Consider the following 27,259-nt stretch of genomic DNA (forward strand, 5'->3'; position numbering starts at 1 on the left):
TGATACTATTTATTTTCCAAGTCGTAACGTCTTCTCTATGTCCTTGTTCTGATCAGTTAGAATGTAGTATGTTTTTTTTATGATTCTAGCTTTATAGGTAAGGACATACAATTGGTTTAATTGGGTAAAATGGTGAAATCTTGAATATCAAAAAGGTTGTTTATGTCTCATCATAGGCTCAAGTGTGTATACAGGATTGCAGCCCCCACCCCCTCCACTTTAAGACTCATCTGTTTAACAAGTATTTAAAGTGACACAGGATAATGAAAATTGACTCCAGCATAACCGTATGTGTAAGGCTCTGAACTTCGAATATAAATTGTATTACGAAGGGAAGAAATTGTACAATTTTTCACTCTGGTGTGGGGGATCAAGGGGGGCAAGAGGGTTGAGAGTCATCATTTATAAATTGAGGACAGATTCAATTACTTCCTGAGCTACATGGAAATTTTAACCATTGTTTCAAGCTAAGCATGAAATTTTGCGACAATCAGATTGCCAGCATTGAAAGTCTCATTTATCTTATCTGGAAAGAGCAGGGCTGGGGCCGACCTCAGGACTCTGAGATCATTACCCATATGGGATAGAAACTGCTCACTGAACACATCAAGGAGATTTCACTGTACAGCCTCACAAACATATTGTCTAGGGGCAGACACAAATTCAATTTATAGTCCGCTCACTGGATCCACATTTTTATTTTTTAATACATTTTAAAATATTTTTTTTGTTAAACTAATTTAAAAAAAAAAAAAAAAAAAAAAAAAAATTTTAAAAACATACTGATAAAGGTTAATTGTATTACCCTTTCCCGCCTTTACCTATATATAAGTTATACTTAAAACTTGCATGGGGTTTCTGATGTGAAGGGTTAGAGAATTATAACAAAAAAATAATGAAATAACCCACACATCACTCAGCAGTTATAAACAAGAGGGCTTAGTTGCCAGCGTCATCAATCCAGCACCTCTTACCCAAACCTAATCCATCACAAAAAAGAGAAACATTAGTCTCACCTTATTAAGGCTACACACACACCCCTTTTTGTAGTATCCTCTGTACAGTAATCCTCAAAGAGTTAATTACGCCATACAAAAGCAATACCAGCTGCGGCTCCTGTACCCCCTGCCCCTCCCAAACATCTTGATTAATGATATCATCATCCTGATTTATTACTCCTCCCCAACCCTTAAAATAAAAGCAAACCAAGATGGGCCGCTACTCTTCTGGAGTGCAAAAAGCGAACGCTGGAAATATTAAGCGAAATATGAACCAAACATCCATGCGTCATGTCTCAAGCAGCACTAAGCTAATAAAGCCAGCGACTCCGATCGGAATCAGAGGCCCTTCTCCTTGTTTACTTTAACACTGACACCAAACAGCTGGAATGATTCATGCCTCGGCTGGCTAAAACGTTTAATGTCCGTACATCATGCCAGAGGCATTCTCTGCGGCTGGCGGGAGAGAGGGAGACCGACCTCGACAGGCCGCAATGAATCAATCTGAGCTGTCAGGCTTCAACTGCTACATTTAGAACCACATGGCTGTTCACCGAGTCTCCCCTCTGCATTACAGACTGAACATCAAAAACTGTAAAGAAAACAGTACAATTCAGATTCACACAACTGAATGCAAGAGGTGTGCAGGTGTACATCTCATCTAGAGTTCACATAGATACAGGGCCATGCTAGAACAGAAAAGCAATTTATTTATTTATTATTATTATTATTTTTTAACAAGAAACTCAGGTCTATGAGTTTCCCACCCACCCCCCACTTTTACCATCTTAAAAATAGAAGGCACCAGAAAATGCTCTGATAAATATGTCATCTCTAGTTTGATAATGATTCCTTAGTAGCAGATCAATACCACAGCTATCCTGCCTGTGCTCTACTTCGCATTTATTATATTAAAGATCTGGCGGCTGCTTATCTTGTAAATATTTGCTTTTCATCATGTATGGATTTCATTTAACAGAGAGTAATGACTTTATTAGCAAGTCAATTAATTGATTAGTGAATTAAAAGGACACATATTTAGGCTGTTACTGGAGTGCCACCATCTTCTAAACCCTAAAGTGGTCGATTCAGCTTCAAACACATGAGCTGACCTGGTAGATCACTGGCACGATGTACAAACAGCTTGGGTTTTAACTAAGACCCAGTGTATGCAAACATGTACAAATCTTATTTCACCTCTTACTTCATGAATAACAGAATATACAAATCTTTTCAGTAATTCTTTATTTCCTTTTTTTTTTTTTTAAATATGCTACATTTTCAATGGTATTTGCTTCTGTATATTAAACAATTTGAATTAGTAAGCTTACAAAATCATGTAGCATATATGCTGTGTTTGGTAGTAAACAACCATTTCCTATAAACACAGCTACCCAAGTCTTCACACCATAATTATAATTTTTTTAAAATGCATTAAGACCAGTTAGGTAAACCCTGCTGTGCCTCGGGACATACAGGCACATATACACAGCAGAAAAGAGACTCCTTTAGGGTTATCCTCTATATCTGAGGTAGGTATCTAGTTTAGGCAGATGTGACAAAGAAATGGATAGTATGTATGAATCAACGTAGCTCAATGTTATTCAAGACATGTTTCAGTTGCCAATGAGCACTAAAAACAGCCCCCCCCCTCCACAACCACCACTTCCTCCCATCCCTCTTTCCACCAGCAACAGAGCTCTGACCCCAATTACCAATTCAGTTAGTGGATTCGTGCACACACAAGCACACAGGTGCAGGCCAGGCAAGTGGGCTGCTTGAACACGGGGATGGGAATTGTTTAATACAAGCAGATGTCTGGGGATATGGATGAGGACAGGGAGAAAGGGGAATGAGGAGGCTGCCCTTTTACATTTACAGGTTATTTAAATGTATTTGCTGACAGCGCCAGCTCAGCTAGCTTCCTCTCTCTCGGGTGAGGTTAGATTGAATCACAGGTCCTGCTTGAAAGAAAAAAGCCAGGCTGCTGTGAGATCTCACTTTGTCAAGAGAACAGTGGGATTTATTAAATATTTCACAATACTAGGGTTACACACCACCCTCCCTATTTAACCCCTTAAAGGGTACATAAGGACCTTTTTATTGTATTGTGTTACATGTTCCCATGTGTTGCTACAACTGTTTATGTAAGGTGTGTGTATTGTTTTACATTTTATTTTTTATTTTTTTTTACATTTTGACCACTTTTTTAAACTTTTAAATTGCATTCCCTGCCTCAAGGTGGCTTCCCATGTACCTTTCAGAACTACATTTCCCATCATCCTCCTGCTCATATGTAACGGAGATGGATTTACCAGTGAGCAGGAGGATGATGGAAAATGTAGTTCTGAGAGGTCCATGCAGGTACATGGGAAGACATCTTGAGGCAGGGAATGCAATTTAAAAGTGGTCAAAATGTAAAAAAAAAAAAAAAAAATTCAACACACACACACACACCTTATGTAAACAGTTGTAGCAACACATAGGAACATGTAACACAGTAACACAAAAATGTCCTTATGTACCCTTTAAGGTACACAAGGAATTGAGCAGTTGTTCAAAGGGTTTCTTCTTAAAATACATTTGAGAGTGACTCAAGTATCACAAAGAGGAAACTGACAATTTGGATGACAAGATCTAACCCAAAGAAAATTATAAAGCCGGTTTCATGCACCTCATTGCAGAAACAAGAAAGTTAGCATAATTTTATTTGTGGGACAGCAGAAGCCCCTGGTTAAAAGGAAATCAGAAAATTAATCTTTTAAATGTTGATATAAATGAATACCTTAATGCAAGCTCAAAATAGGTTAACTGAAATATCTTGCAAGATGTGGTTTTGTAGTAATATTTATATCAAACGTATATAAAAAGTGCTACATCTAAAAGATACACATTTTTAAAACATCTCTAATCTCAGATATGTGTGATTGCGTCAAACACACTACATGTGTTTAACATGTACTGCTACATACAGTAAGCCCAGCTGCCACTGATGTATCCTTTGGATTTATAAACAGGCATGTGCTGTTTTAATTACCATTTTATGAGTCGCAACACAAAATCAATCACCACTACACCTCAGTTTAGTGCCAAACCCACTTGGGGTCAGGCAGGCAAGTGGTGCTGAACAATATAACAAGATGATGAAAGTAAGAAATTGTACTGCTCGAAATCTTGCTCACATGCTCCACCAAGCAAAATTACTGCCTGCTAAAAATCAATACAAAAAAAGGGGACCAGTTAAATGATAAAACAGATAAATAAAATGCCCTTCTAAAAGTAGATCTAGTGAATGTTCAGAGCAGAACTGAGAAGATTTACTCGGACATGTAAAACACAGTCGAATCATGTACGCTTCTACACCCACTAGCAAATACGTTTTTTGACAACTGCTTTTAATCCAGTTCAGTGTATTAACTCCCAGCAATCTTTCAGCAATGTTCCGTACAGAATAAGGAACTAAAAAAAATATACTTTGATCTGCAAAGTCTGCCAGGCTAAACTGACAATGGAGGGGGGACATATACGTTTGAAAGAAATACGCAATTCCAAAAGAAGAAGGGTTAAGCAGATCAAGGGAACAGATTTGGAATCACAAGCACCCCACCCCAAGTTCAGCAGGTGTACTTCCCCACCTTGCCCTGTTGTCACTTACTTGTCAATATCACTGTTTTTACATGTCTTCTGCGCTGTCGAGGCAGCCTCCTGCTTGCTGCTCTCCCCATTACTCGTTGAGGGCATTTCTATAGGTAGAGAGAAAACAGGACATCAGCCTTGAACCCCTGCCATGACACCAAGAAACCCCAAAGCCTGCTGTCTGATGCGGTTCATCACACTGCAAAACAGGGGAGTATAAACGTCTTCCTTTTCACTGTGCTTATGAAAGGTAGGAATGGCTTTCAAAACAGTAAAAGATGGTTTCACAGACCCAATCATCTTGGGACTACCTCCGGCAAATTAAAAAATGTGTATGACAGTTTAAGGTGGAAATAACCATGGACACAAAAGGTTTAAACATTTAATCTATTAAACATAGATATACAGGTTACAGTCAAACATGGCAGAAACAGCCAGACCAATGGCTATACAAACAAACCTGAGGACACACTGCTCTACTCACCATCGCTGGCCCATTTAGAAAACTCTGGCGTTATTCTGGTGGAGGGCGTGCCGCCACTAGAAAGCCCAAAAAAAAAAAAAGGGGTTTATTGAGGATTACAAATAGTCACCTGAACATCTTGCAGTCTTTCAAATTCATAAGATGAATTATAAAATAAATGGTAAAATGTACTTTAAAACAGCGCCTCGCAATGCTTCTCTCTCTTTGGCTTCTCCTGGCTCCTCTCCTGAACACGGTATAACGTCTGCTTCTGTGTACCTGAACGCAAATGGTTAAGGAAACAAGAAGCCAAGTGCAATTCAACAGGTTGAGAGATATTCCTAGACAGGGGAGCCTAGATAAGAGGGAGAGATCTCAATCTCCAATTCTCTAATTGGCCGTCATGTTTTTTTCTTCTTTGTTTTTCAGACATTGTAATACTGTGACATTTGAACTCTGGTGACTCCACCAGCTTCTCCGTTATAATATTAAAATTGCATTTGTAGCTTTCTGTTCATCAATGACAAGGATTTGCAGCACGTGCAGAGAGCCATGTCATTAGTGTATGAAACACTGGTGGTTTAAAGGATACTGCGCTTTTCCGTACTCCAACGTGTCATCCCCATCCACATCCAGATCTGCGTCACTGTCGTGGTTTTCTTTAGTGCTACATGTCACAAAGCCAGTTCCTGCAGGGCAGACAGAGGAGACTGTTAATCCACCTGGTGATATACCTCCACTACCCTTATTAGAAATCCTGGGTCCACTCATACCATCAAGTAAACCTGGTAACTTGCGCACTGCAACCTGAAGCAGTCTAACAACCTTTCCATTCTACTTAAGCCTAAATAAATCTCTCACCAAGAGCACACTTCTGTCTGTTCCCACAATAGCTGTGGTTGTTGAGGACGTTATTTATTCCTATATTTCTTTAATAATGATTCAGAACATGTAAATAATGATGATGATGTTTAAGATGAAAGGGTATGAAAGAGTACCAGCCCCAGATGCATGCTCCTCTGCATGATCTTTCCTAATCTCCTCTCCTCTGCCACGTCCTCCTTAAACCACAAACAGTCAGTCGAGAAAAAACAAAAGTAATACGCCGGTTCCCAGTTCTGTCAGCGAGCCGTCACACACTGTGACAAGTAATTCCAGGCTGGCCGATGAGTGGCACCTCTATAAAATCTGGTGATGAGCAGGGAGACAAAACTCCCCATTCAATCGGAGTGCACCTTTCAGCTTTACTGAAGGACTCTCTCTCTCTAACACCACTGCATACACCAGCCTTTCTGTCTTCTGACAATCAGCACTAAAAGGTGGAGGAGAGGCTGTGCCTACATCACTTCAGCAAACCGATTACAAGGCTAGACAGTTCCACATCAGCCCAAACTGTCCCTCACACAATAATGCAGTTTTTTGGTTGTAACCTGGTCCAAAACAAATGATTCATATTTTAAAAATAGACTATTCAACCAACGAGTCTCGTCGGCTGGAAGTAAACTTTTAGATGCCCTGGGAAAGCATTTAAAATAAATAATAAAGTCCATGTGCTACTCAAACGGACCTGCCATTACACTTACTATATATATATATATATATATATATACAGTGCCTTGCAAATGTATCCAGAATTCTCTCATACTACTGCATTACAAATGGTACATTGAAATTTCATTCTGTTTGATATTTTATTTTAAAACACTGAAACTCAAAATCAATTATTGTAAGGTGACATTGGTTTTATGTTGGGAAATATTTTTAAGAAAAATAAAAAACCGAAATTTCTTGCTTGCATAAGTATTCAACCCCTGTGCTGTGGAAGCTCCCAGTTTACACCGATGAAAGAAATTGCCTAACGAGGACACAATTACCTTACCATTGGCCCCACCTGTGAACCATTAAAGTTGCTGTCACATTTTCTGGATAAAAACCCCACTGTTGAAGGATCATTGGTCAGGCTGTGAATGTGAAGGAAAATGAAGACCAAAGAGCATTCTACAGAAGTCAGAGATAAAGTAATACAAATGCATAGATTAGGGAAAGGGTACAAAATAATATCCAAGTGTTTGGATATCCCAGTGAGCACAGTTGGATCAATAATCAGGAAGTGGAAGCTGCATCACACCACCCAGGCACTGCCAAGAAAAGGCTGTCCCTCAAAACTCAGCACTCAAACAAGAAGGAGACTTGTGAGAGAAGCCACAGAGGGGCCAACAATCACTTTGAAGGAGCTACAGAGTTCAGTGGCTGGGAGTGGAGTAATGGTGCACCAGTCAACCATATCAAGAGCTCTGCATAACACTGGCCTGTATGGGAGGGTGGCAAGAAAGAAGCCGTTACTCAAAAAGTACCATCTGAAAGCACATCTGGAGTTTGCCAGAAAGCATGAGAGTGACCCAGCTGCGATGTGGGAAAAGGTTTTGTGGTCAGATGAGACCAAGATAGAGCTTTTTGGCCAAAACAAAGCGCTATGTGTGGCGCAAACCTAACACTGCCTATGCCTCAAGACACACCATCCCTACAGTGAAGTATGGTGGTGGCAGCATCATGCTGTGGGGATGCTTCTCATCAGCAGGGACTGGGCATCTTGTTAAAATTGAAAGAAGAATGGATGGAGCAAAATACAGGGAAATACTGCAAGAGAACCTGCTTCAGTCCTCTAAAAAACTGAAGCTTGGGAGGAAATTCACCTTTCAGCAGGACAATGATCCCAAGCACAAGGCCAAAGCAACATTGGAGTGGCTCAAGAACAAAAAGGTGAATGTCCTACAGTGGCCCAGTCAAAGTCCTGATCTCAATCCCATTGAGAATCTGTGGCACTATTTGAAAATTGCGGTCCACAAGCGTCGTCCAACCAACCTGAACAACCTGGAGCAAATCTGCCAAGAAGAATGGGCCAAAATCACTCCGACACTATGTGCAAAGCTGGTACATACTTACCCCAAAAGACTTAAAGCTGTTATTGCAGCGAAAGGTGGCTCTACCAAATATTAATGTGTGGGCGTTGAATACTTATGCAAGCAAGATATTTCAGTTTTTTATTTTTCTTAAAAATATTTCCCAACATAAAACCAATGTCACCTTACAATAATTGATTTTGAGTTTAAGTGTTTTAAAATAAAATATCAAACAGAATGAAATTTCAATGTACCATTTGTAATTCAGTAATATGAGAGAATTGGTCAGGGGTCTGAATACTTTTGCAAGGCACTGTATATATAAAGAAAAAAGAAAAAGAGAAAAGGATATTTCAGGTACTTAAAAAGGTAGAATAACTGATTACAAATCAATTATCAGGACATTTCGGACTACAAGTCCTTCATCGGCTGAATACAGTTTTGACTGTTTTTTTTTGTATTCAGCCGATGAAGGACTTGTAGTCCGAAACGTCCTGATAATTGATTTGTAATCAATTATTCTACCTTAAGTACCTGAAATATCCTTTTCTCTTTTTTCTTATTGATCACTTTGGTACACAGCAGTTTTCCTTATATATATATATTATATATATATATATAGCAACAATTGCTTGTTGAAGGAACCATAGCACAGCAGGTACAAACTTCGGATCACTTGGAATATGAGCTGACCAAACAGCTTAAGGGTTAAATGCTGGGAGATCTTGGGTTTTAACAGTGAGGCAAGTATGTCAACTGGGATCACAAGCCATGACTGCCTCTCTTAGTAACACTATGCAATGGGGTCCTACTTTGGGAGAAGAGGATAAAACAGGCCACAAATATTAAATCTCTTACAAATGCACCAGTGGTTTTTAGTGATCAAATAAAAAGGAACCTTTTAAGTTTTATTTGGTCCCCATGGCTGTTAGCAACACATGTTAGCAATAGCCACACTGCATAAATCACCCCTTTGCTGTTAGCTTCACCTAAAGATAAAAAGAAATAGGTATTGCACAGACAAATAGTGATCCTCAACTGGAACCCACAAACAAAAAGCTGAGAACAGACTGAGCATTTTAAAGGGTTAGTACAGCATGATGCTTAGTTCAGAAAGGCGATGAAATGGGTGTAGTGGTCGTAACAGCCCTCAGTGGACAAACAAATTTTCCACATGGCAATTTGGCAAAGTTGCCGTTCTCTGCTGAAGATAATATAATCAAAAGACCAAAAAGACAGATATTACCTATGTGGGATTTAAACCCTTTTGGGCTCTAGAAGAGGCTGTGGGCTTTCTAAATATCCCACAACACACGGCTTGTTACCTGCAAAGAGCAACAAGCAAGCTCCAGGATATAACTTGGGCCTGTATTCCCAGATGACCTTGCAATCTGAGGTTAAACCACTGTCAGAGGGGATGAGGAGGGGGGGGGGGGGGGGGGAGCGATAAACTGCTAATGAGGCTTACATTTTATTAATTTGTGTAAAAGTGCAAACGTGAACCAGAAAAATAAATAAATAGATACTTTAACCACTAATGGTGGCTGGCACAAGGAGCTTTTGCGGGCTGTGAGCAGAAAGAAAATCACTGTTAATTTAATCAATTGATCAGCATATTGATCTGGGAGTCAGCACTGATAGTTAGCCATGCATGGTGGGCTCACAGATGTGAGACTGCAGCAGAAGGAGCCATTGATTTTTGCAAGTCATTCAATTGCGCTTCCTGAATAAAAATTAAATTGGGGGTCGGGAGTAAGAGAAAGAAGGGAAGTGGGGAAGTTGTCAGTGTGGGGAAGGAGGGCATCACGGGGAAGGCATCCTGGGAGTTTCAAAGTTAAAATTAGTTACAGATGCAATCACAGTGTCTCATATAAACTGTATTGATTGGACGGCTGTCAGGGCCACTACCTTGATGATCAGCCAATCAATCGGACTGCGATGTCACCTGCCACTTTCCTGAACAGGTGACAACGCAATTATCCGGTGTGGAGGCAGGGAGTTGGCGTGTGTCAAACACAGTTAGGCATTTGCTGGAGGTTGCTCAATAAAGTGTGCCGAGGTAAGGCTAGTGAGGTAGATACAAAAGAGACATATGTACTTGTTCTGGCAGCACAACACAATGATGGCCTCTGCTAGGTTTGCTGAATATCCAGACACCTCTCTTAAATTAGTTCACAGGCATTTCAGGCTATTCATGATACACAGTGATCTCAAATCTACTTAAACCCTGTGTGTGATGACTTGCACTAAATTACTTGCCTTAATCTATCTGATATCTGGAGCTGGTGCACGCTGTTTGTTTAACATATTTTGGCGTGAGGTGTCTGCTCACCTACCTCACTAGCAAGGGAAGTTTAAACATTTAACAAAAATGAAAGACCAGGCTCCTCAGCAATGGGGTTTGAAGCAACTCGCCAGTTTTTATTACAGGCTCAGTCCAGTTTTATAGTTGGCAGCTAATCCACAGTTAAAGAATGAATGAATAAATAAATAAATAAATAAATAAAAACACTCACACACATTACTTGGCAGCTTTGAGTGACTCTCTCCAAGGTAAGGTTGTATCAAACCTGCCTTGATTATTAAATTCAGATCCAGCTGCTCTGGCGATTCTAAAAGGCTGCTACACGGGTTGAATTCAGGACAATCTGTCCAGGGCTAGACCTCGAGGTAGAACATACAAACAGACCAAATCGAAGATAGCTCCCTGAATGGAGAATACAGGAGCACAAAGGAATACAAAGTAGGCAGGCAGACAGACAGGGCCTGGAAACCCAAGAAAAATGAATTTTCTGAAAGCAGGCAAATAAAACAAAAATGACTGATACTACTATCTTTCCATTCCCTTTGCCAACAGTTTTTGGATTTGTGTTTGCAAACCCCACCCCCTCTGAAGTTGTCTGGCTAGCTTTCCTGATCAGTCGTTATCACTCCTTTTAACCAGTCTTGGCAGGCAATCTAATCTCCCCTGAAAAGGTCACCGCCACTTTAACTGCCTTTCACTCACATTATGCACGCTGGTGCACGTGCTCAGTCTGCCGGGTCCTGCAGCGCTACCCCTGCTCTCCTTTCTATCAGCCGAGACTGGATCAATACCCTCGCAACAACCCCCCCCCCCCCCCCCCCCCGCCCCCGACCTCTGCTATTCCTAACAAGAAACCAACCAGTATCACCAGACCAGGAATGATACAAGATACAGATCGATCTGGAAGATGAAACACAACAACAGAGAGGAAAGCGTGTGGAGAGGGGGTCGTCCATACGAATAGAATAGAATAGAATAAAATAACAAAATACAATCAAGGAAAACGATGCCCTACTGCTACTAGACTTAATCTGCTTATCCCCATCTGCGCAGGTCGAAACGACTACAGGGATGCATCAGATGGTATTTGGACATTTGTTCTGAGGAAAAGGAAACTTTGAAGTCACTTTACAAAAGGTGAAAGTCTTCAAACAGTCCCAGATGTCATCATTATAGCCCCCTCCCCCTCCCTCAATGCTTTAACGTCCAGATCTCCAGCTCCTGCCATCGATACTGTGCTAAGATGCTCCAGTTAAAAGCACAATCCCCCTTTTGTGAGCGAGATAAGCCATTTAAACATGACAGGGCTCCACTTCTGAGGAAGAAACTGATCAGATTTTCTTTTTTGGGGGGGAGGGGGGGGGGGGGGGGGTTAAAAGTTTCATTTTCAAAGAAAGGGCAGATGAGCCATGCAAAAGGTAAAGACTTTTATCTGAGAAAAAGGAGTCTAACAATACAGAGCCACAACAGAATATTCACACAGCAAATGTGTCAAATCTTCTCATTAAAGAAAAGGAACAAAAAGGCGTTTGTTTACCAACACCTTGGCTACGACAGAGTAACTCCTGACCAGGAGAAACCTCAGCTATGATATAGTAAGTTGAGATGAAAAATCTAAATATCTAATTATTTTTACTGCAAGCTTAACGCCACCACAGTGCACAGGAGAGCAGATATGTGCCCTTGCTGGTGCTACGGGCCTGTCAAACACAGAACACCACCAGAGCAAGGTCTCAGCTAAGATTACATTCCCAGCAAAATGGAACCCAGAGGTCAAACACTGCCTTCGTTCTTTCACTTTCACAGGAAGATGTTTTTCAACAAAGCTCGTCTGGAGATCTCCACGGCAAAACGTATTTCTTCTTTCTTTCTTTATGTTGAATAAATAATCTGGCCAGGATAGCCAAGCTTCCCTCTTTACTGGAGAACACTGGATATGTGTTCATTTATTTAGTGGAACCTCTGGAACTGGGAGTATATATTATAGTTGACATATTATGCAGATTGTGCATCATTTTACAGCAGCTATTCCCTAGCAACGTTGCCATACCTCCGAAGCCTCCCTCCAGCAGTGAGGTGGCTCGCACCCGCTTCTGCCCGCACCACTCGTACTCCTCAAAGCGATTGCCGTTCTCCCCATCGATATCCACAGAGTCATCCTCCATCCCGCACGCGCCTTCTCTCTGTAGGAGGAAAACTCCGGTTATTCATTTATTAATCCCACAGCTGGCTCCAACAGCATTGTATATTGATTTATATATTGATTTTTATGAAAGGTCAGTAAAAGTCAATAATTTAGTCAATTTCAAATGTCAATAACATCCACAAATTTTTACTTCTGATATTTTGTGGAAAATATCTGGCCATGGTATAGGGATCTCCTTCCTTTATTTTTACACAGGGATGATGAATGGAGATCTAGTTTGCAGTGAACTGTTCAGAAAAAAATTGTTTATAAGCCAACTTTTTGTCAAAATGAGTCATCACCAGCTGTACCCAGGGTGCCATTAACTAGTAAATAATAACAAGAACTTTTTGTTCAAGGTAAAGCTTCAAAAAAACTCAGGCAACGTTAGTGCAACTGAAAATTAGGGATCATTGAAAAGTCTTATAATGATAAAACATCATCTGTTAATATGTTTAAGCCAGTAAACAAAACAAAATAATTGGCCATTCAAATAAATTGTTAACAAAACAAATCTTGCTTTTCAGTTAGACTGCCCTAACTGGATTTTCATCCTGTAGTCATTTCTTCATTCTCAGTAGGTTACTACAGTAAGTAAAAGGCGCTGTGGGTTGACAGTTGTTAAAGGACAGTTAATAGCAAGCGTCTCAGAAGTATCTGGCTAAAAGGACCTGGCAGGAGAGGCCTGATGGTTCCCAACTCCTCTCACCTTTTGTTCTTTGCACACGAGGTGTTTAGGTAGTTAACAGTGATAAATCGGTTGATCTGGCAACGCAGTGGAATACCAATGGGTAGGAAAGGCTGCCACCACCTTAATGCTTCGTAAACCACTGCAGACTAGGATAATATCTGATAAAACAATGGCCAGATCAACTTTCTGCCATGGGCAGAGGAGAGAAAATGCAGGAGGATTTGGGAACCAGCTCAGAGGTGTGAGGTGAGTGGAAGAAGGAGAGCAGATTGTGAAAGGGGAAGGTGTCCCCGATGCTACCTTGAACAGACATTGTTCCACATGCCTACTCATCTCCTCCTCTGTCCCTGCCAGCGGTGCGCTGCACAGCGGACATACCTGCCCATCCTCTGGCTTCCTGCGCTTCATCTTCCCAATCCGAGCTGCAAAACACAGAAGGGAATAAACCGTCATTGACTGCACACGCCATTCACCACAGGAACATTTATATCCCAGGAAACCATTAGCAGAATTGTTACACTGATTATTCTTCCTACTACACACCAGTACATCCCAGAGAAACATCATTGAAGAGTTCCTGGCTCAATACTGTTCGATTAGCTAGTAACAAATCTGCGTTTGAGAGAATGGCCTTTAAACAATAAGAACAATAGCCAGATGCAAACAAGCCGTTGAGTGTATTAGGCTGCTGTCTCTTTTAATAAACAACATGACTCCAAATCTAACAAGAAACCCTACGATTAGATGCGAGTGAACCTCAACAGCAGGAACCCCTGTCATGAGGAGCTACTGTACAGAAATTGGTTGCCCTGAGTTTTTTTTTTTTTCAGAGGTTTCACCCGTATGCCAGCACACTGAAGTAAAATGGTATTGGCATTTACAATGTGTCAATTTAGTTTCTAACTGCACTTGCGTTAATGAAGTGGTCTGAAAACCGACAATTTAGAGTGCTGAGGCTTCACAGAAGGATCAGTAACGGCTGTGTGAAAGAGAAGCCTATTGTCTCGATACGCATGGTAAAGAACCCCTCTGCGTTTTCAATACATCTTTATCCACCTGCACTGTACGGCCAGGCGCTGCACCAACAGACAGCAGCCACTCCGAATAATCTAAATCCCAGCTTGTGCACACACATTAACCCCTTAACCTCCAAGCACTGCAGACATGTCTGCCCGGAATGCTCACTCTGCAAAGCATCCAAAAACCTTGACACAGAATGAAGGAAGTATGCACTGGTTTATCAGCAGAAGTGTGGAGATCCAGAATTATGATTTGCAACACAATAAATACGCTGACAAGCACTGATTTTGCTCATAGTGGCATAGCTTGAATTTGTACTTTTATCCAAGGGTCGCAACGATCCAGTGGTGACTGCACTGTCACAGCTGTAGAAACCAGACCCTTGGTTCTGAAGGTTTGTCTGAGTGTATTTTCCAATAAAGTTTTTTACAGACTCAAAAGAAAATAAGTGACATAAAGGATTGCATTATATTACTATTGTGCTCTAACAGCATTACAATTATGCTGCTCCGCTCATAGAATTGCACTTAAACAAAAACGTCTTCTGTCAGAAAGTCATTTTTTTCTTCTGACACAAAATCAATGAAGTCTGAAAATAAGTAAAAGATTACTACATCTTAAGTGTAATGCATCTGAAAGTGCTCTATCACAGATACACAGCAGGTGGCGCTGAGAAGAGTCCCTGACAGCACCCCCACGCAGATAGCAGTACATATATCCAAGAGATAATAATAATAATAATAATAATAATAATAATAATAATAATAATAATTATTATTATTATTTGGAAACATGCCTCTATAACACCTAAAAAAAACCCTGAAGTAGCCTATCACAATGACATTATTTTGACTACTGGCAATTACTTCTATCTTTTAAGGTACTTTTATACTACTACTTGTTTATTTAGCAGACGCCTTTATCCAAGGCGACTTACAGAGACTAGGGAGTGTGAACTATGCATCAGCTGCAGAGTCACTTACAATTACGTCTCACCCGAAAGAAGGAGCACAAGGAGGTTAAGTGACTTGCTCAGGGTCACGCAATGAGTCAGTGGCTGTGGTGGGATTTGAACCGGGGACCTCCTGGTTACAAGCCTGTTTCTTTAACCACCTCGTGTTCATTATACGTAATAAAATGACTTGTCAATCAATTACTAAATTATTCAAGTATGCAGTTTTAAAAAACACTCCCTACTTAATCCAAGGCTACAAGTCTAGTTCCTGTCAATGTTGCAGCGATTCCGATTGGTCGTGCTTTCCTGTGCATTAATATTGTACTGTATCCCTCAACTTTTTTTTTTCTCCTTGAAATGGTTTGGGATGGTCTGCCAGTCACACTGTACACATCTCTCATTGCCTTTACAACTCCCCCCACGCACATAATTAGAAATTTAACACAGCAGAACAGTGCCTATTACATCGTAAGTCTTTTGTCCCCTTTTCTTAACTGCAAATTGCGTGCAGGGACATTAATTTTTAGCTGGCTGAGATTCTGAGCAGGCCAAGGGGACTGAGAGGGGGAGAAGACGCCCCATAACTGTGGAGAGTAGAAGACTGTCACAATGCCGCGCTGATAATCTCTTCCAGGTGATAGAGATGGTAATTGAGGGAGGCTCCATTAAATAGAAAAAGACTGATCAATTAGGCAAGACACGGATAAGGAGCTTTTCTTTCTATTTTTTTTTTTTTTTAATGACAGATTCACAATGTCTTGAGTTTAACATAGCCAACTAAAGCTTTATTGCAATATATGCGACAAGTGGTCAACTTTTCTGAGATTAATTTATTTTATTCCCATTATTATTATTATTATTATTATTATTATTATTATTATTTTTTATTTTTTTATTTCTTAGCAGACACCCTTATCCAGGGCGACTTACAATTGTTACAAGATATCACATTATTTTTATATACAATTACCCATTTATACAGTTGGGTTTTTACTGGAGCAATCTAGATAAAGTACCTTGCTCAAGGGTACAGCAGCAGTGTCCCCCACCTGGGATTGAACCCACGACCCTCCGGTCAAGTCCAGAGCCCTAACCACTACTCCACACTGCTGCGGGACATTGAGGAACATTATTTATATGATATATTTATTTGACTTAATAGTACTATACTTATAATTCTAAAACGGATTGTTAGAATGCTGCATGCTGATTGATCCATCACTGTTCCAAGCCGTTACAATATCACGCACAATGTCACGATTAGGAACTACTTAGGAACAAAGGCAAAGTACTGCACCTGTGCCAACCACGTATCACTGCGCCACCAAAATCAAAGAAAACACCTGTCAAAATACCTGCTGTCATGGAAGATACTGAAGACACCAAGGTGTCTTGTCATAGCTTCCTGTTTATATTAATTTGCACTACGAACCAGTCTGCTATTTTAAACAAGATGCTGTTTTGGTATTTTATTTGTAGTACATACCAGTCATTTTCTGTAACTAATAACTAATAATTAATAAGTAGCCTCTTAAACTCTTGTGTTAGAGCCAAAGGGAGTGAATTACCTAGCAACAATGTTACATAGAATATGCAGGAAGGCAGCACCTCACAGATACACAACTAAGCAAGGTTTTTTTGATAGTCAGAAAAATGAATTGAAACACATATATCAAGGTTTTTATAGTTCTTTAAAAGTCTTTATTTTTTTTACTTGACAACACACCAAGAAGTGACAATATCCAGCACAACCCATGCATGCCCTCTCATGCCTTATTGCTTAAGCACTTCATTTCTATTATTATAAACACATTTGTCAATCTTAATGTTTTAATAGTTTCACAAATCGACGGATTGTGCGTGTCCAACACGATTTTTTCAAATCTGCTAATACCTTAGCGATTACGGTGTATTTCTTTTTTTTTTTTTGGTAACTATTTTAGATTGCTGCATTTAAAATGTCAGGTTCATGTATTAAGAAAACAGTATCACTTATATGTTCATTTACAAAAAATACCTGAAGTTTAAAAGATTAGCATGTGGCTTGACAGAGGGTCTCACTCTCAGCCATTTCTGGGTCTCTTTGTAACCAATAAAGATCAGCTTCTTCCACAGCTAGCCAATCAGAAGTAATAGGGGTGGGACGTAAACAAAAATGTTTTTGTATGTGCTAGACTTCCGCAATTCAGTTTTCAGAAACTTGCGTGGCTCAATACAAATATACCCGGACTGCCTTTCTAGCAATAGAAAATAAATAAATAAAAACTACATGTCCGACAGGCAAAGTATAACGGCAAAACTTGTTGTCCGTCCTACAAATCTTGTTGTCCCGGGTATCGGGCGATATGAATTGGCCATCTCTTCTAAAATTTTGTTGAATCCAGTTTTTAACGTTCAGTTGAAAACAAACGGCTAGTAGTACACCAGTTGTAGCGTGTCCTATGCTTACATTTAAAAGTGTGTTTTTATTCATTCTTCTAGTAAAAATCGTTCCATTTTAATTTCATGGTACCCGAAATGTTTTGACCAGCCCCAGCACCATAGCTGAGGCTGATCTGAAGGTGTCTTACCGTGTTGGCTGCAGCAGGGGGCGACAGTTGCTCCGTTGCGTAGTCGTAAAGGTACGGTTTTGCCACTTTCCTTGGTGTAGCGCCTGCACCAGCAGAGGTCGTCGACTGTTAACATATCAAGAAGTCAAGGGTTAATAGATCCTCTGCTTGTGAAGGCGCTACGTCAAGGGAAATAGGCGACAACTACATGGCCTTTTGGGCAGAGTTAACTTATACTCCTCCTTGTGAACACTCCCTGCTACCTCCTCCACTGCACTGCGACCAAAGACGGGGCACCTAAATTCAGTTTTATTTATGTATTTATTTTTGTATTTGTCAGGGAAAGCACTTCCTCAATTGAAAGCAGGGGGGCAGATGCGATCAAACGTGCACTCTTGATCTCGATTGCTGTCCTTTTTGATTGATGGGGGAAGCAGCTTCCTGCACCAGGTCAAGCAAACATTTTGCCTACCCTGGCTGCATACAGAGACAGGAAACATGAATCACTCCTAAATATTTGGCTCTCCGATCATGGAAGCCATGCGCAAACACTGGGAGTTTAATTTTGAGGTTTGGCGTTTATATCAGGAGGTAGGTCCTGGTGACAAGATACAAGTAGAAGTTCAAGCATTTTAGAGTCACTCCCAAAACAGCTCAAGTTAAAAACTGTTTTATAATGGAGTGACAGGAGACATCAGTTGCATTGTAGAGAAAATGGCAAAACACATCAAGATGTTTTCCACACAAGTCACCAAATGCCTGTTGGCCACCAGATCAGCTCGATTAAACAACCAAGAGTCGCCCTGAAGGCTCGCTTCCACACCTCTGACTGAGGCACACTGCCAGATTCCATCCACTGCTCATTTTAAAACTTAAGACAGCAACAAGGGCATGAACACATGTCAAATAGTCACTTGAAAGTAAAAACTGCACGCAATACAAACCCCAGTACCTGCCAATACTTTACTATTAGATGCAAGCACAGCTTACGCCATAAACCTAGCAGTTAAAAAAATAAATAAATAAAAAATAAAGCTATATAAAATAAGAGCTTCTGGTTGAACATTTTAAGGGCCTGTTGATGCTCCTGACTTAGCCACTGTCTTCCATTCACGCATACTGACTGAATATAAAATGTATTCACTAAATCACACCCTATGGCATACAGCTGGTTAAACGCATAATTAAATGGTGAACATTTCTAATAAAAAGCTGTTCTGGATAATTACATATTCCTATTAAATCACCTTTAAAAAAAATTAAGACAAATTGGCAACTTTGCACCAAATGAGAATCTAGAGAACTTTTTATTTGACATTGCATTTCCAAGAATGTCCTTTCACCATTATTGGGGTTTCGGGGAATTTACCATAACTTGCATTTAAAGTGTAGCCAGGACCCATGAGTTATTGCCATGGGATCTGTTTTAACATGGTCAATGTTACATCTCATCCCAATTTTCAAATTAAGCCATGTTTTCTAAACCCTTACCAGCACTGCTCCTTCACTTCTAATCTGTAAATATTTATGAGATTTTGTGACCCGTAAGGATTGCCACACGGATAATTAATGCTGAAAGGTGGGATCACGTCTAATTAACTCAGCCGCCCGTCCAGGGAGCCGTGCTGCAAACTCCGCCAGCAGGGCTTGAAAACTCCCCTTGCATGCCAACCTCAAACAGCACTGGCTGCTGGAAAACTGACACCTTGCATTAAGACCTGGGCTCCCTGTTCTTAATGAACTTGTGCTGCCCTCCCTCTGCCCAATGCTCCCCATTCAAAGTAAAAGCTACATCAGCTAGCCACAACCAGAAACAAATTGAACAAACCCAATTTGTGCTACAACATTCATTTTTAGCTACAGACCAGTGTTGGGGGCACTTATGTACAATTCATATATTTACAAATGTTGCCTTTGTTAGGAACAGACCAGCTCTTTCACTCTAATTACTGGAAACAATGTCAGCACTTTACAAAGCTATAAACCATATTTACAGTAATTTTGCCCTTGAATGTATTTGACCAAGGCAGAGCACCTGTTGCCCTAAAGGCCAAGATGCATAACTAGTCACTTTGTACCTGGTCATCAAAACTGACTCATCTGTTACCAAATGTTTATTTATTCAGGTTTTTTAACAAGGGTGAAAATAATTAGCTAACAGTAATTAAACAAAACCAGCAGTCATTAAATTTGCATTTCAATACATTTTGTTTTTAAATTGTACTGCTTAAATTCCAAATATACCATGATCAAAACCATGGCCAATACACAATACAATTTAGAAGAACATATTAACCTAATTATTATCAGTAGTACTTGTGGTGGTAGTAGTCGTGGTAGTATTAGGCCATATTAACGCGTTGGAATACAAAATAAACAAATAAAAAGATATATTGCTAAGTGTGCCAAAGCAGTTGTATTAACAAAAAATAATAATGTGGGTCAACTGTGAATGTTGGAAGAAAAAAGCCTTGTATTATACACAAATAAAAATATACCACAGATAGTTTTAACAAATTCCCCACTGAAATTACGATAAATGCAATACTAAATACTACAGTAGTATCAAGCTTCAGAGAGGAAAAAAGTTGTAGAAAACTTAATATGTACGTACCATTCAATCTTGTTTGTCTGTTTGCTCTGACTCGTAAAAATGTCTGGTGAGGGGGGAAAAAACAACACAACACAAATCAGAAAAGAAAACCATCCCATTTATCATTTCAGTCAATACATTTAATAACATTAAAAGCACGGATTGCGCCGGATTGCCCCCACCTCAATTCAGATTGTAAACACAAAACCTACTTCTTGTCTCCCATTGGGCTGTCTCTTCTTTTCCATAACTACAGGCTCCCCCACTGTAATTAGGCTCCAAAAGTGACCAAACGGGCCACAGTCACTAGCATGACTTAATCAAAGAAATGACAGTGTGCCAGCCGCGTATATAAACAAGAGACAGTCAGGAAGGATGCAAAGCGATTGAAAGAACCAGTTCACATAGCTCTCTCTCTTCATCCTGCTACAAGAGCCATGTTGGCCTCAGTCATGTGACCGGTATAACAAAGTGAAAGTTCATTTCCAGCAGAGGAAACAAAATAAAACGGCGTGGTTCTGCGTCTGGACAGCAGGTGGCAGCAACAAGCTGGTAGCAGTGAGTTCAACACCAAGTGTTCAAATCGTGATAAGAAAGCAAGTGTTTTGAATTTTTGATTTTTTTTTTTTTTAAATTACAGTCTAATATGTAGGTCCTATATATGAAAAATATTTTGTTTGAAAGATATATTTATGAGGCTTGTTTCCCTCAATTACTGTAGTAAACTCAGTTAGCCTAAGAGAAACATTTCACTATTACCTTACCTTTATATGTTATTTAGCAGCAAGTGTTTATTTATGTGTCTGTTTGTTTATATATTTAATATAGAATGAAACTTAAAACAACTTCCACTTATAACTTGAAGCTACGGTTATACAACTTTACCTTATATACTGTGTATGTATCTGATTTGTTGCTTGCTGTGTGATACTAATATATAAATAAATAATGCCATGATATAGGATACCATTATATAATTGCTACACTATATAATACATACATTGTATAACGCTAGTGCAGTTCTGCTAATGCAAGGCATTGTTTTCATAAACTGCTTTCCCATACAGCCTGAGCAGAACTAAGACAAAAGCCAGTTTGTTTGCTAGAATAGTTAGTAACTTACGACAAATAACGATCTAAGCAGAAACATCGATACAGAATCCTACCGAACGCACAGGTAAGAAATTAAATATTAGGGGTAAAAAAACAAAGTTTTCCCTTTAAATAACATACATGTAAAAAAAAAAAAAAAAAAAAAAAAAAAAGATACAATTAAATTATCAACTGGCATTTTTGATAACTGGGATGTGTGCATAAAGACCGTAGCGCGTCCAAGTTTGTTTCAGCATTATTCTTCAAGGATGAATAATGCGAGGAATAATAATCAGCACTTTCAGGGTTGGTGAAAATTTGCAAGTGCTGATTTAAGCAAAGCAAGCATAAGCGATGGACGCTTGCTAACAGATGCAGTCTTGTGACACCAGTTCAATATAGATCATTGTGTCGTCATTTCAGACACATTACTATTTTACGAAATGAGTTGAGTAATAATAATTTGAAATGTTATAAATTATTACCTGTTATCTAAGTGATTTCTAGAAACTATACATTTAGAAAATGAAGCTTGAATAAATGTCTGTGTAACAAAGCTTAATTAAAAGTATATCATTAGTAACAATCCTGCAGTATTAATGGAATTTTCTACTGCCTAAGCGGCTGGAGATGCTCCCTTAGCTTACCCATTAGTGTTCTTGTTTGGCAAGTCAAAGTAATGGAGCGGTGCTCTAAATTGGTAGGACCATTTTGACTAAACAACCATAGCATGTGGAGGGAAAACAGTAGGGTACTTTGTGGTTGTTTCAGATGCTGATAACACTTATACAACAAGCATCAGGCAATTCTATTTTCATAATGCAATTAAGGGACATTTCTCGAAGCTTGCTGGTTATTTAAAGACTGTTTTTATATAAATTAGCAACATTTTGACTTGAAATTTAAATTAGATTGATGACTCTTTACAGTACACTAAGTGGTAGCTCATGTGGGTAAGGGTTGGAATAAGGCTTGTCATTTAATAAGTGTGGAATTTCTTACTTCATTGGGATGCAATGGGAAAGCATTTCATTGGGATGCAATAGGAAATCATGTTCTTTTTCTTAATATGCAAGTGCAATTGAATTCTTAACTATTTACCCAATTAAAAACCCCTGTAGAGTGTGATATTACCATGCAATACTGTGTGTGTGTGTCTCTGACCTTGACATGAAACAAAAAAATGTGCTTTCATTAAGAAAAAAAAATGCAAAGAACTGCAAACACGTTTCATTTTCACTTTACTCACAGTTTTCCAATGCAAAGTTTTGTTGGGTTGGAGTTGTAATGTGATCACGTGTCAGTGTGTGTGTGTGTTTGTGTGTTTTAACCCTTGTGATGCTTCAGTGCGCTCAGTTGATCTTTATCCTCTATCTCGTCTGTCTGTCTGCCTGTCTGTCACACCTGATATCTGTCGGAGTGGTGAGTGTCTTCTGATGACAGCGGGGAGGCGGTGGGAGATTCTCCTTCACGTTTGATGTGCACCGATAATAAAATAGACTGTGGAGATAGAAGAAAAAGACACACATTCCAGGACAATGTAGCTTTTAAAAAATATATATATATGTAAGTAGAGCCAGCGTTTTCGGGAAATTGCCAAAAAAAAAATTCTCAATTGATTTGCTTTTCAGAAATCAGATTCTTCGCTCAGTTTCTGATTTTTAGAATGTTCTGTTTTTGCATTCAATTTGTAGTTCATGTTTTCTTTCTATACTTCCATTTCTGGACTACACTGGCCCAAACAATAACTGTACATACAAAATAAACATTGCAAATTATATTTTCCTGTGTCTTTGTTTGTGTCCCATTGTAATGGGTTATACTTAGGAAGAACCTGTTGGCAGCACATCTGCAATGCATCTTGAATCTCACAGACATAAAAACAGCCAGACTGAGCTCAGCGCTAGTCTGTTTCCCACCTTAGCTTCAACCAGCCAGTTTTGGTTCCCTGGCAAGCGACATTTCCCTACATTGTGTTTTGGTTTATATCCCTCTAAAGATATGTATATAGGATGGGCTTTTGAGCATGCTGCTGCAAGAAGCACTGTCTTTATTCGTGTTTTTCTTTGCAATCAAATGGCAGGAATATAGACTTACAGCAGGGCCCCCTTCAACTTTTTTTGCTGCAAGGAAATGTTTTAGCATATTAGAAATGCATGCAATCATGATGTGTGTTGATAAAATAAATAATAATAATAATAATAATATTGTTCCACATTTGCTCACTGTTAATATATGTGTAGTCTTTCAAATAAAACCTTCCCCGGTTTGAAAGTTGATTGAGCCAGGCCCTCCAATAAAGGGAGAAATTCTACACAGGGGAAATAGCATTGAAATGAAAGTGGAACTCGGTCAACACAAGCTTTTTATATGCTGGCTATAAAATACTTTTATTTACAATCTAACTCAATTAATCAAAAGGAGCAAAAACGTTTTAGTGGCGAACAACTCTAATCCAATATTAATACCTGAAAAATGGCAGCCTCGCTCACAGAGACAGTAAATTAAAGGTTATGTATTGCTATTTATCCTTTTTGCTGGCGAGGCCAAAGACCCATTTATTTGTATGTGTGTGTTTGTTTATGGCTATACTTGTGTGTGTACTCTCTATATTTTCTGTATACAGTAGAAAATGACCCATTTTCCAGAAGTGAGCACCAAAATTTATTATTTCTAGGGTGACAAATTATTTTATGGAAAAAGTAATAGTGTATGTATGTGTGTGTATATATATATATATCTTATTATTTATTTATTTTTTTTCGGTGGGGGGGGGGGTACTAGTTTGATTGTAAAACAGCCAAAAAAGATGGGGTTCTATGGCAGGTAACCAATCCTAAGCATAAAGGAATGGCTGCTGTGTGTGTGTGTGTTTGTGGGAGTAGGGTTGTGAGTGGCAACAGGCCAGGAATTACCATGGTGACGACCCCAGGAAACAGACAGGGCCCAACTAATCACACCAGTGTCATTCGCAGGTACTTCGTTTACATACGCACACAGTTCAGATTATTACTGTACAGTTTTTAAATTGCATGGAGCCACTTCAATTGTGAACGCTTCGCCAGCATGCTGAACACACAGCTCAGGATGCCAAGTCACGCTTTTGTTGTGCGTCTCAACTGCCGCTTATAGAATCCGCTAATTCCCTGAACGATTGCTGTTAGACCACTGCTGTTCCAGCGCTTTGTTGTTTATCATATTGACTGGTCTCAAGTTTGCATAATGAATTCGGTTGAGTTAAGATCTAAAGTGCTTCTTTTTTGCTTTGCTTGAAGTTATTATAAGTTATTATTATTTTCTCTGGAAAGATCTGAAGTATTAAAGTGCTGCCCACTGGCAGTTAAACAAAAAATACTAATCATAATATTAAAGGATGACTTTTGAGTCATTTAGCTCATAAAAAGTGGCCTTTACAAGGTAAAATTATCATCTGGAGAGACGGATCTTTAAGAAAATAATTCATGGCTTCTTCACCCTCCAAAAGGATAGCCGCCACCGGCTAATTCTCCTCTTAATGGCAGTGAAGCCATCAATCTCCAGCCTGACTGCCTGCCTGGTGCCGTCTCTGCTTCTCAGCTTTTACAGAACAGAAACATTAGTGCTTTTCTTTAACCCTGCTGCCTGGGCTCCTTCCTCAATGGGGAGATTGGGAGCTCATGTGGAATAAATGATTTTTTCACTGATATTTGAATAAATAAATTCTTAAGTTAAGAAATTAATAAAAGATGCTCCACATTGCTCCACATTCCCCATGTGTTTGTCTGTTTTATAGGATCATTTCCCAAAACATTTCTCCACAAGAAATATGTTATTTTAATTCCAAACACTGTTTCCTGAGATTACTTTACCCTGCCCTCAATCATGGGGGCTTCATAAGACAGTAATGAGTGAGGGGTTTCTTCAATCCAAATACTGGCCAGACCTCATCCTGAGATTTGACCAGATCAGAATCCAATCTTGTACTATAGGGCTCAGCTGCTGGTCAAAAAATTGAAAAAAACTGATATACAATATTGTCAGCCCCATCTCCTTTCCTCTTTCAGCCACGGTGGAGTCGGGGGTCATAAAGCAGGAAAAGAAAACGCAGGTTGACATTTTGTTAACTGAATTCCTGCAAGAAACGGCCATTTGAGACCATTAAGTGGTTTGGTTCTCCTGTCTCCCGGCCGGCAGTGCGCGGGTCCAGTTTTCCTTTGTTTTCTTAGCGAGAGGAATAGGAAAAGGCTCTTTGGCTGACAGGCTGACAGCAGGGATGAATAAAGCTCATAGCGGATCGATTCTCTGTTGCCATCCCGGTTTGAACTGCAGTGTCTAAACAGGAGCTTTGCAGGGCACTAGAGCCATTGTTATGACATAGATTGGGATTACCTTTCCCCATAGTAGGGACTGCGGTTGTGTGAAGACACTCGCTGGGTTGTTAGTTCTGAGTCGCTGCTTTCTATACTACTTAAGGATCTACTGCAACTACCTCTGCCCTAGCAAGGTGCATTTAAATACCTACTACATCTACCATAACAAGCACCCATGCAGAGTTGTGCTCTTACATGGTGTATTTAAACAAGAGTCTTGTTGGAATTAGTGCTAATCCGGACATGCAACAGAATCAAAGCACAGTACGTATAATTGCTGTGCTGTCTGGAGTTTATGATTTACTCAATGAAGTTTGAATGAAAAAAATATATATAATTGGATTTTCTTACCTTAGGTGTGTTGGGGGTAATGCTGTCCTTTAGTGCAGGATTCTTGCTGTAAAACATGAATTCAAAAACAATATATATTATATATATATATAAACAATCAGGGACACAGATTCCAAAATCAAGCAGGTGAATTTTGTTTTAAAGGTTTTAAATAGAGTCACTTTATTATAATGCTAAGCAAAAAGAAAAAATGTACAAAAGTTCTGTTTTAGCTATGCATCTTCAGTTAATCTCAGGTCAGCCCATAATAATGGCTTATTTTAATACACCCTTAAAAACAATTCTGGACTGTTACAGATCTCTTTCACTCTTTACACTCCTGTACTCTCATTCCTGTGCTCTGTGTCTATAAAGCAACATGAAACATGTTGCTGGGTTAGCATCACCCTAAAACCCACACACTGACACATTTCAAACATTTTAAAATATATATTTAATATTTAATATCAGAATATCTAACCCCCACCACCACAACACACCAACAATGCCATTCAGTCAACCAACCCCTGGGCCAAGTTAAATTTGAAACAATTACCGTGGAAAGTAAGATCGCAAAGCGGATTTAAGATATAATTTTTTTATTGAAGTAATCATTCTCGTGGAGTTACCCCCTCCCCTGCTAAGAGCGAGTGGCATGAGGAAATAAATTATTTGGCTGTTATTTGATTTGTCAGCGGAACACCCTAAGCGCTTAGGACTTTGAAATATGTTAAGAGCAATGCGTCAGCTTGTAAACATTGTATTAAACTCAGAAGAGGAGGAGAGAGGGAGCAGGAAAAAGATAGGGCTATGTTTTTTTCCCCAGAGGCCGTCCAGCTTGGGCTAATGACATAAAATCACAACCGCATCGACATTGCGGCTTTAAGATGACTGATTAGAAGCCAGAAAGTATTAAACAGGCTAGCTAAAGCGGCCAGCGACAATAGGGAGAGACATATCGAATCAGATCTCTTTTCCAGAACATTAATATCCCCCCTCACAAACACACACACACCTCCCCTCACTCTGTGCTGATTTACCAGGAACATCAATATATTTTATGAGCCCCTGAAAAGATGAGCTGAGGCAAAGTGACAAAAAAACAAGGCTCCTGTCATGTTCGCTTTGTGCCCCGCACACAGAACCAGATGCGGAGCCGCTTAGGCAGGGTGCAGAAATTTAATTTAATCCGC

General features: G+C 39.5%; 1 protein-coding gene across 8 annotated transcripts in view; it reads right to left on the minus strand.

Moving 5' to 3' along the window:
• LOC117417101 (E3 ubiquitin-protein ligase RNF220-like) overlaps window positions 1-27,259 on the minus strand; it is a 140,368-nt gene that overhangs the window by 15,837 nt on the left and 97,272 nt on the right. For 2 of the 8 annotated variants that reach the window (XM_059034914.1, XM_059034917.1), the window contains exons 4-13: window positions 26,088-26,133; window positions 22,792-22,887; window positions 20,317-20,359; window positions 17,724-17,828; window positions 13,479-13,600; window positions 12,353-12,485; window positions 5,690-5,786; window positions 5,290-5,376; window positions 5,119-5,174; window positions 4,654-4,741 (exon numbers count right to left, since the gene is read on the minus strand). In XM_059034914.1, the coding sequence (XP_058890897.1) occupies window positions 4,654-4,741; window positions 5,119-5,174; window positions 5,290-5,376; window positions 5,690-5,786; window positions 12,353-12,485; window positions 13,479-13,600; window positions 17,724-17,828; window positions 20,317-20,359; window positions 22,792-22,887; window positions 26,088-26,133 (873 nt within the window). Of the gene's footprint in view, window positions 1-4,653; window positions 4,742-5,118; window positions 5,175-5,289; window positions 5,377-5,689; window positions 5,787-12,352; window positions 12,486-13,478; window positions 13,601-17,723; window positions 17,829-20,316; window positions 20,360-20,507; window positions 20,778-22,791; window positions 22,888-26,087; window positions 26,134-27,259 lie in introns of those variants that run through there. The other 6 variants (XM_059034918.1, XM_034028883.3, XM_059034916.1 and 3 more) reach the window with 4 other exon arrangements.

The sequence above is a fragment of the Acipenser ruthenus genome, chromosome 12 (assembly GCF_902713425.1).
Source record: "Acipenser ruthenus chromosome 12, fAciRut3.2 maternal haplotype, whole genome shotgun sequence".
In the NCBI taxonomy this organism is placed as follows: domain Eukaryota; kingdom Metazoa; phylum Chordata; class Actinopteri; order Acipenseriformes; family Acipenseridae; genus Acipenser; species Acipenser ruthenus.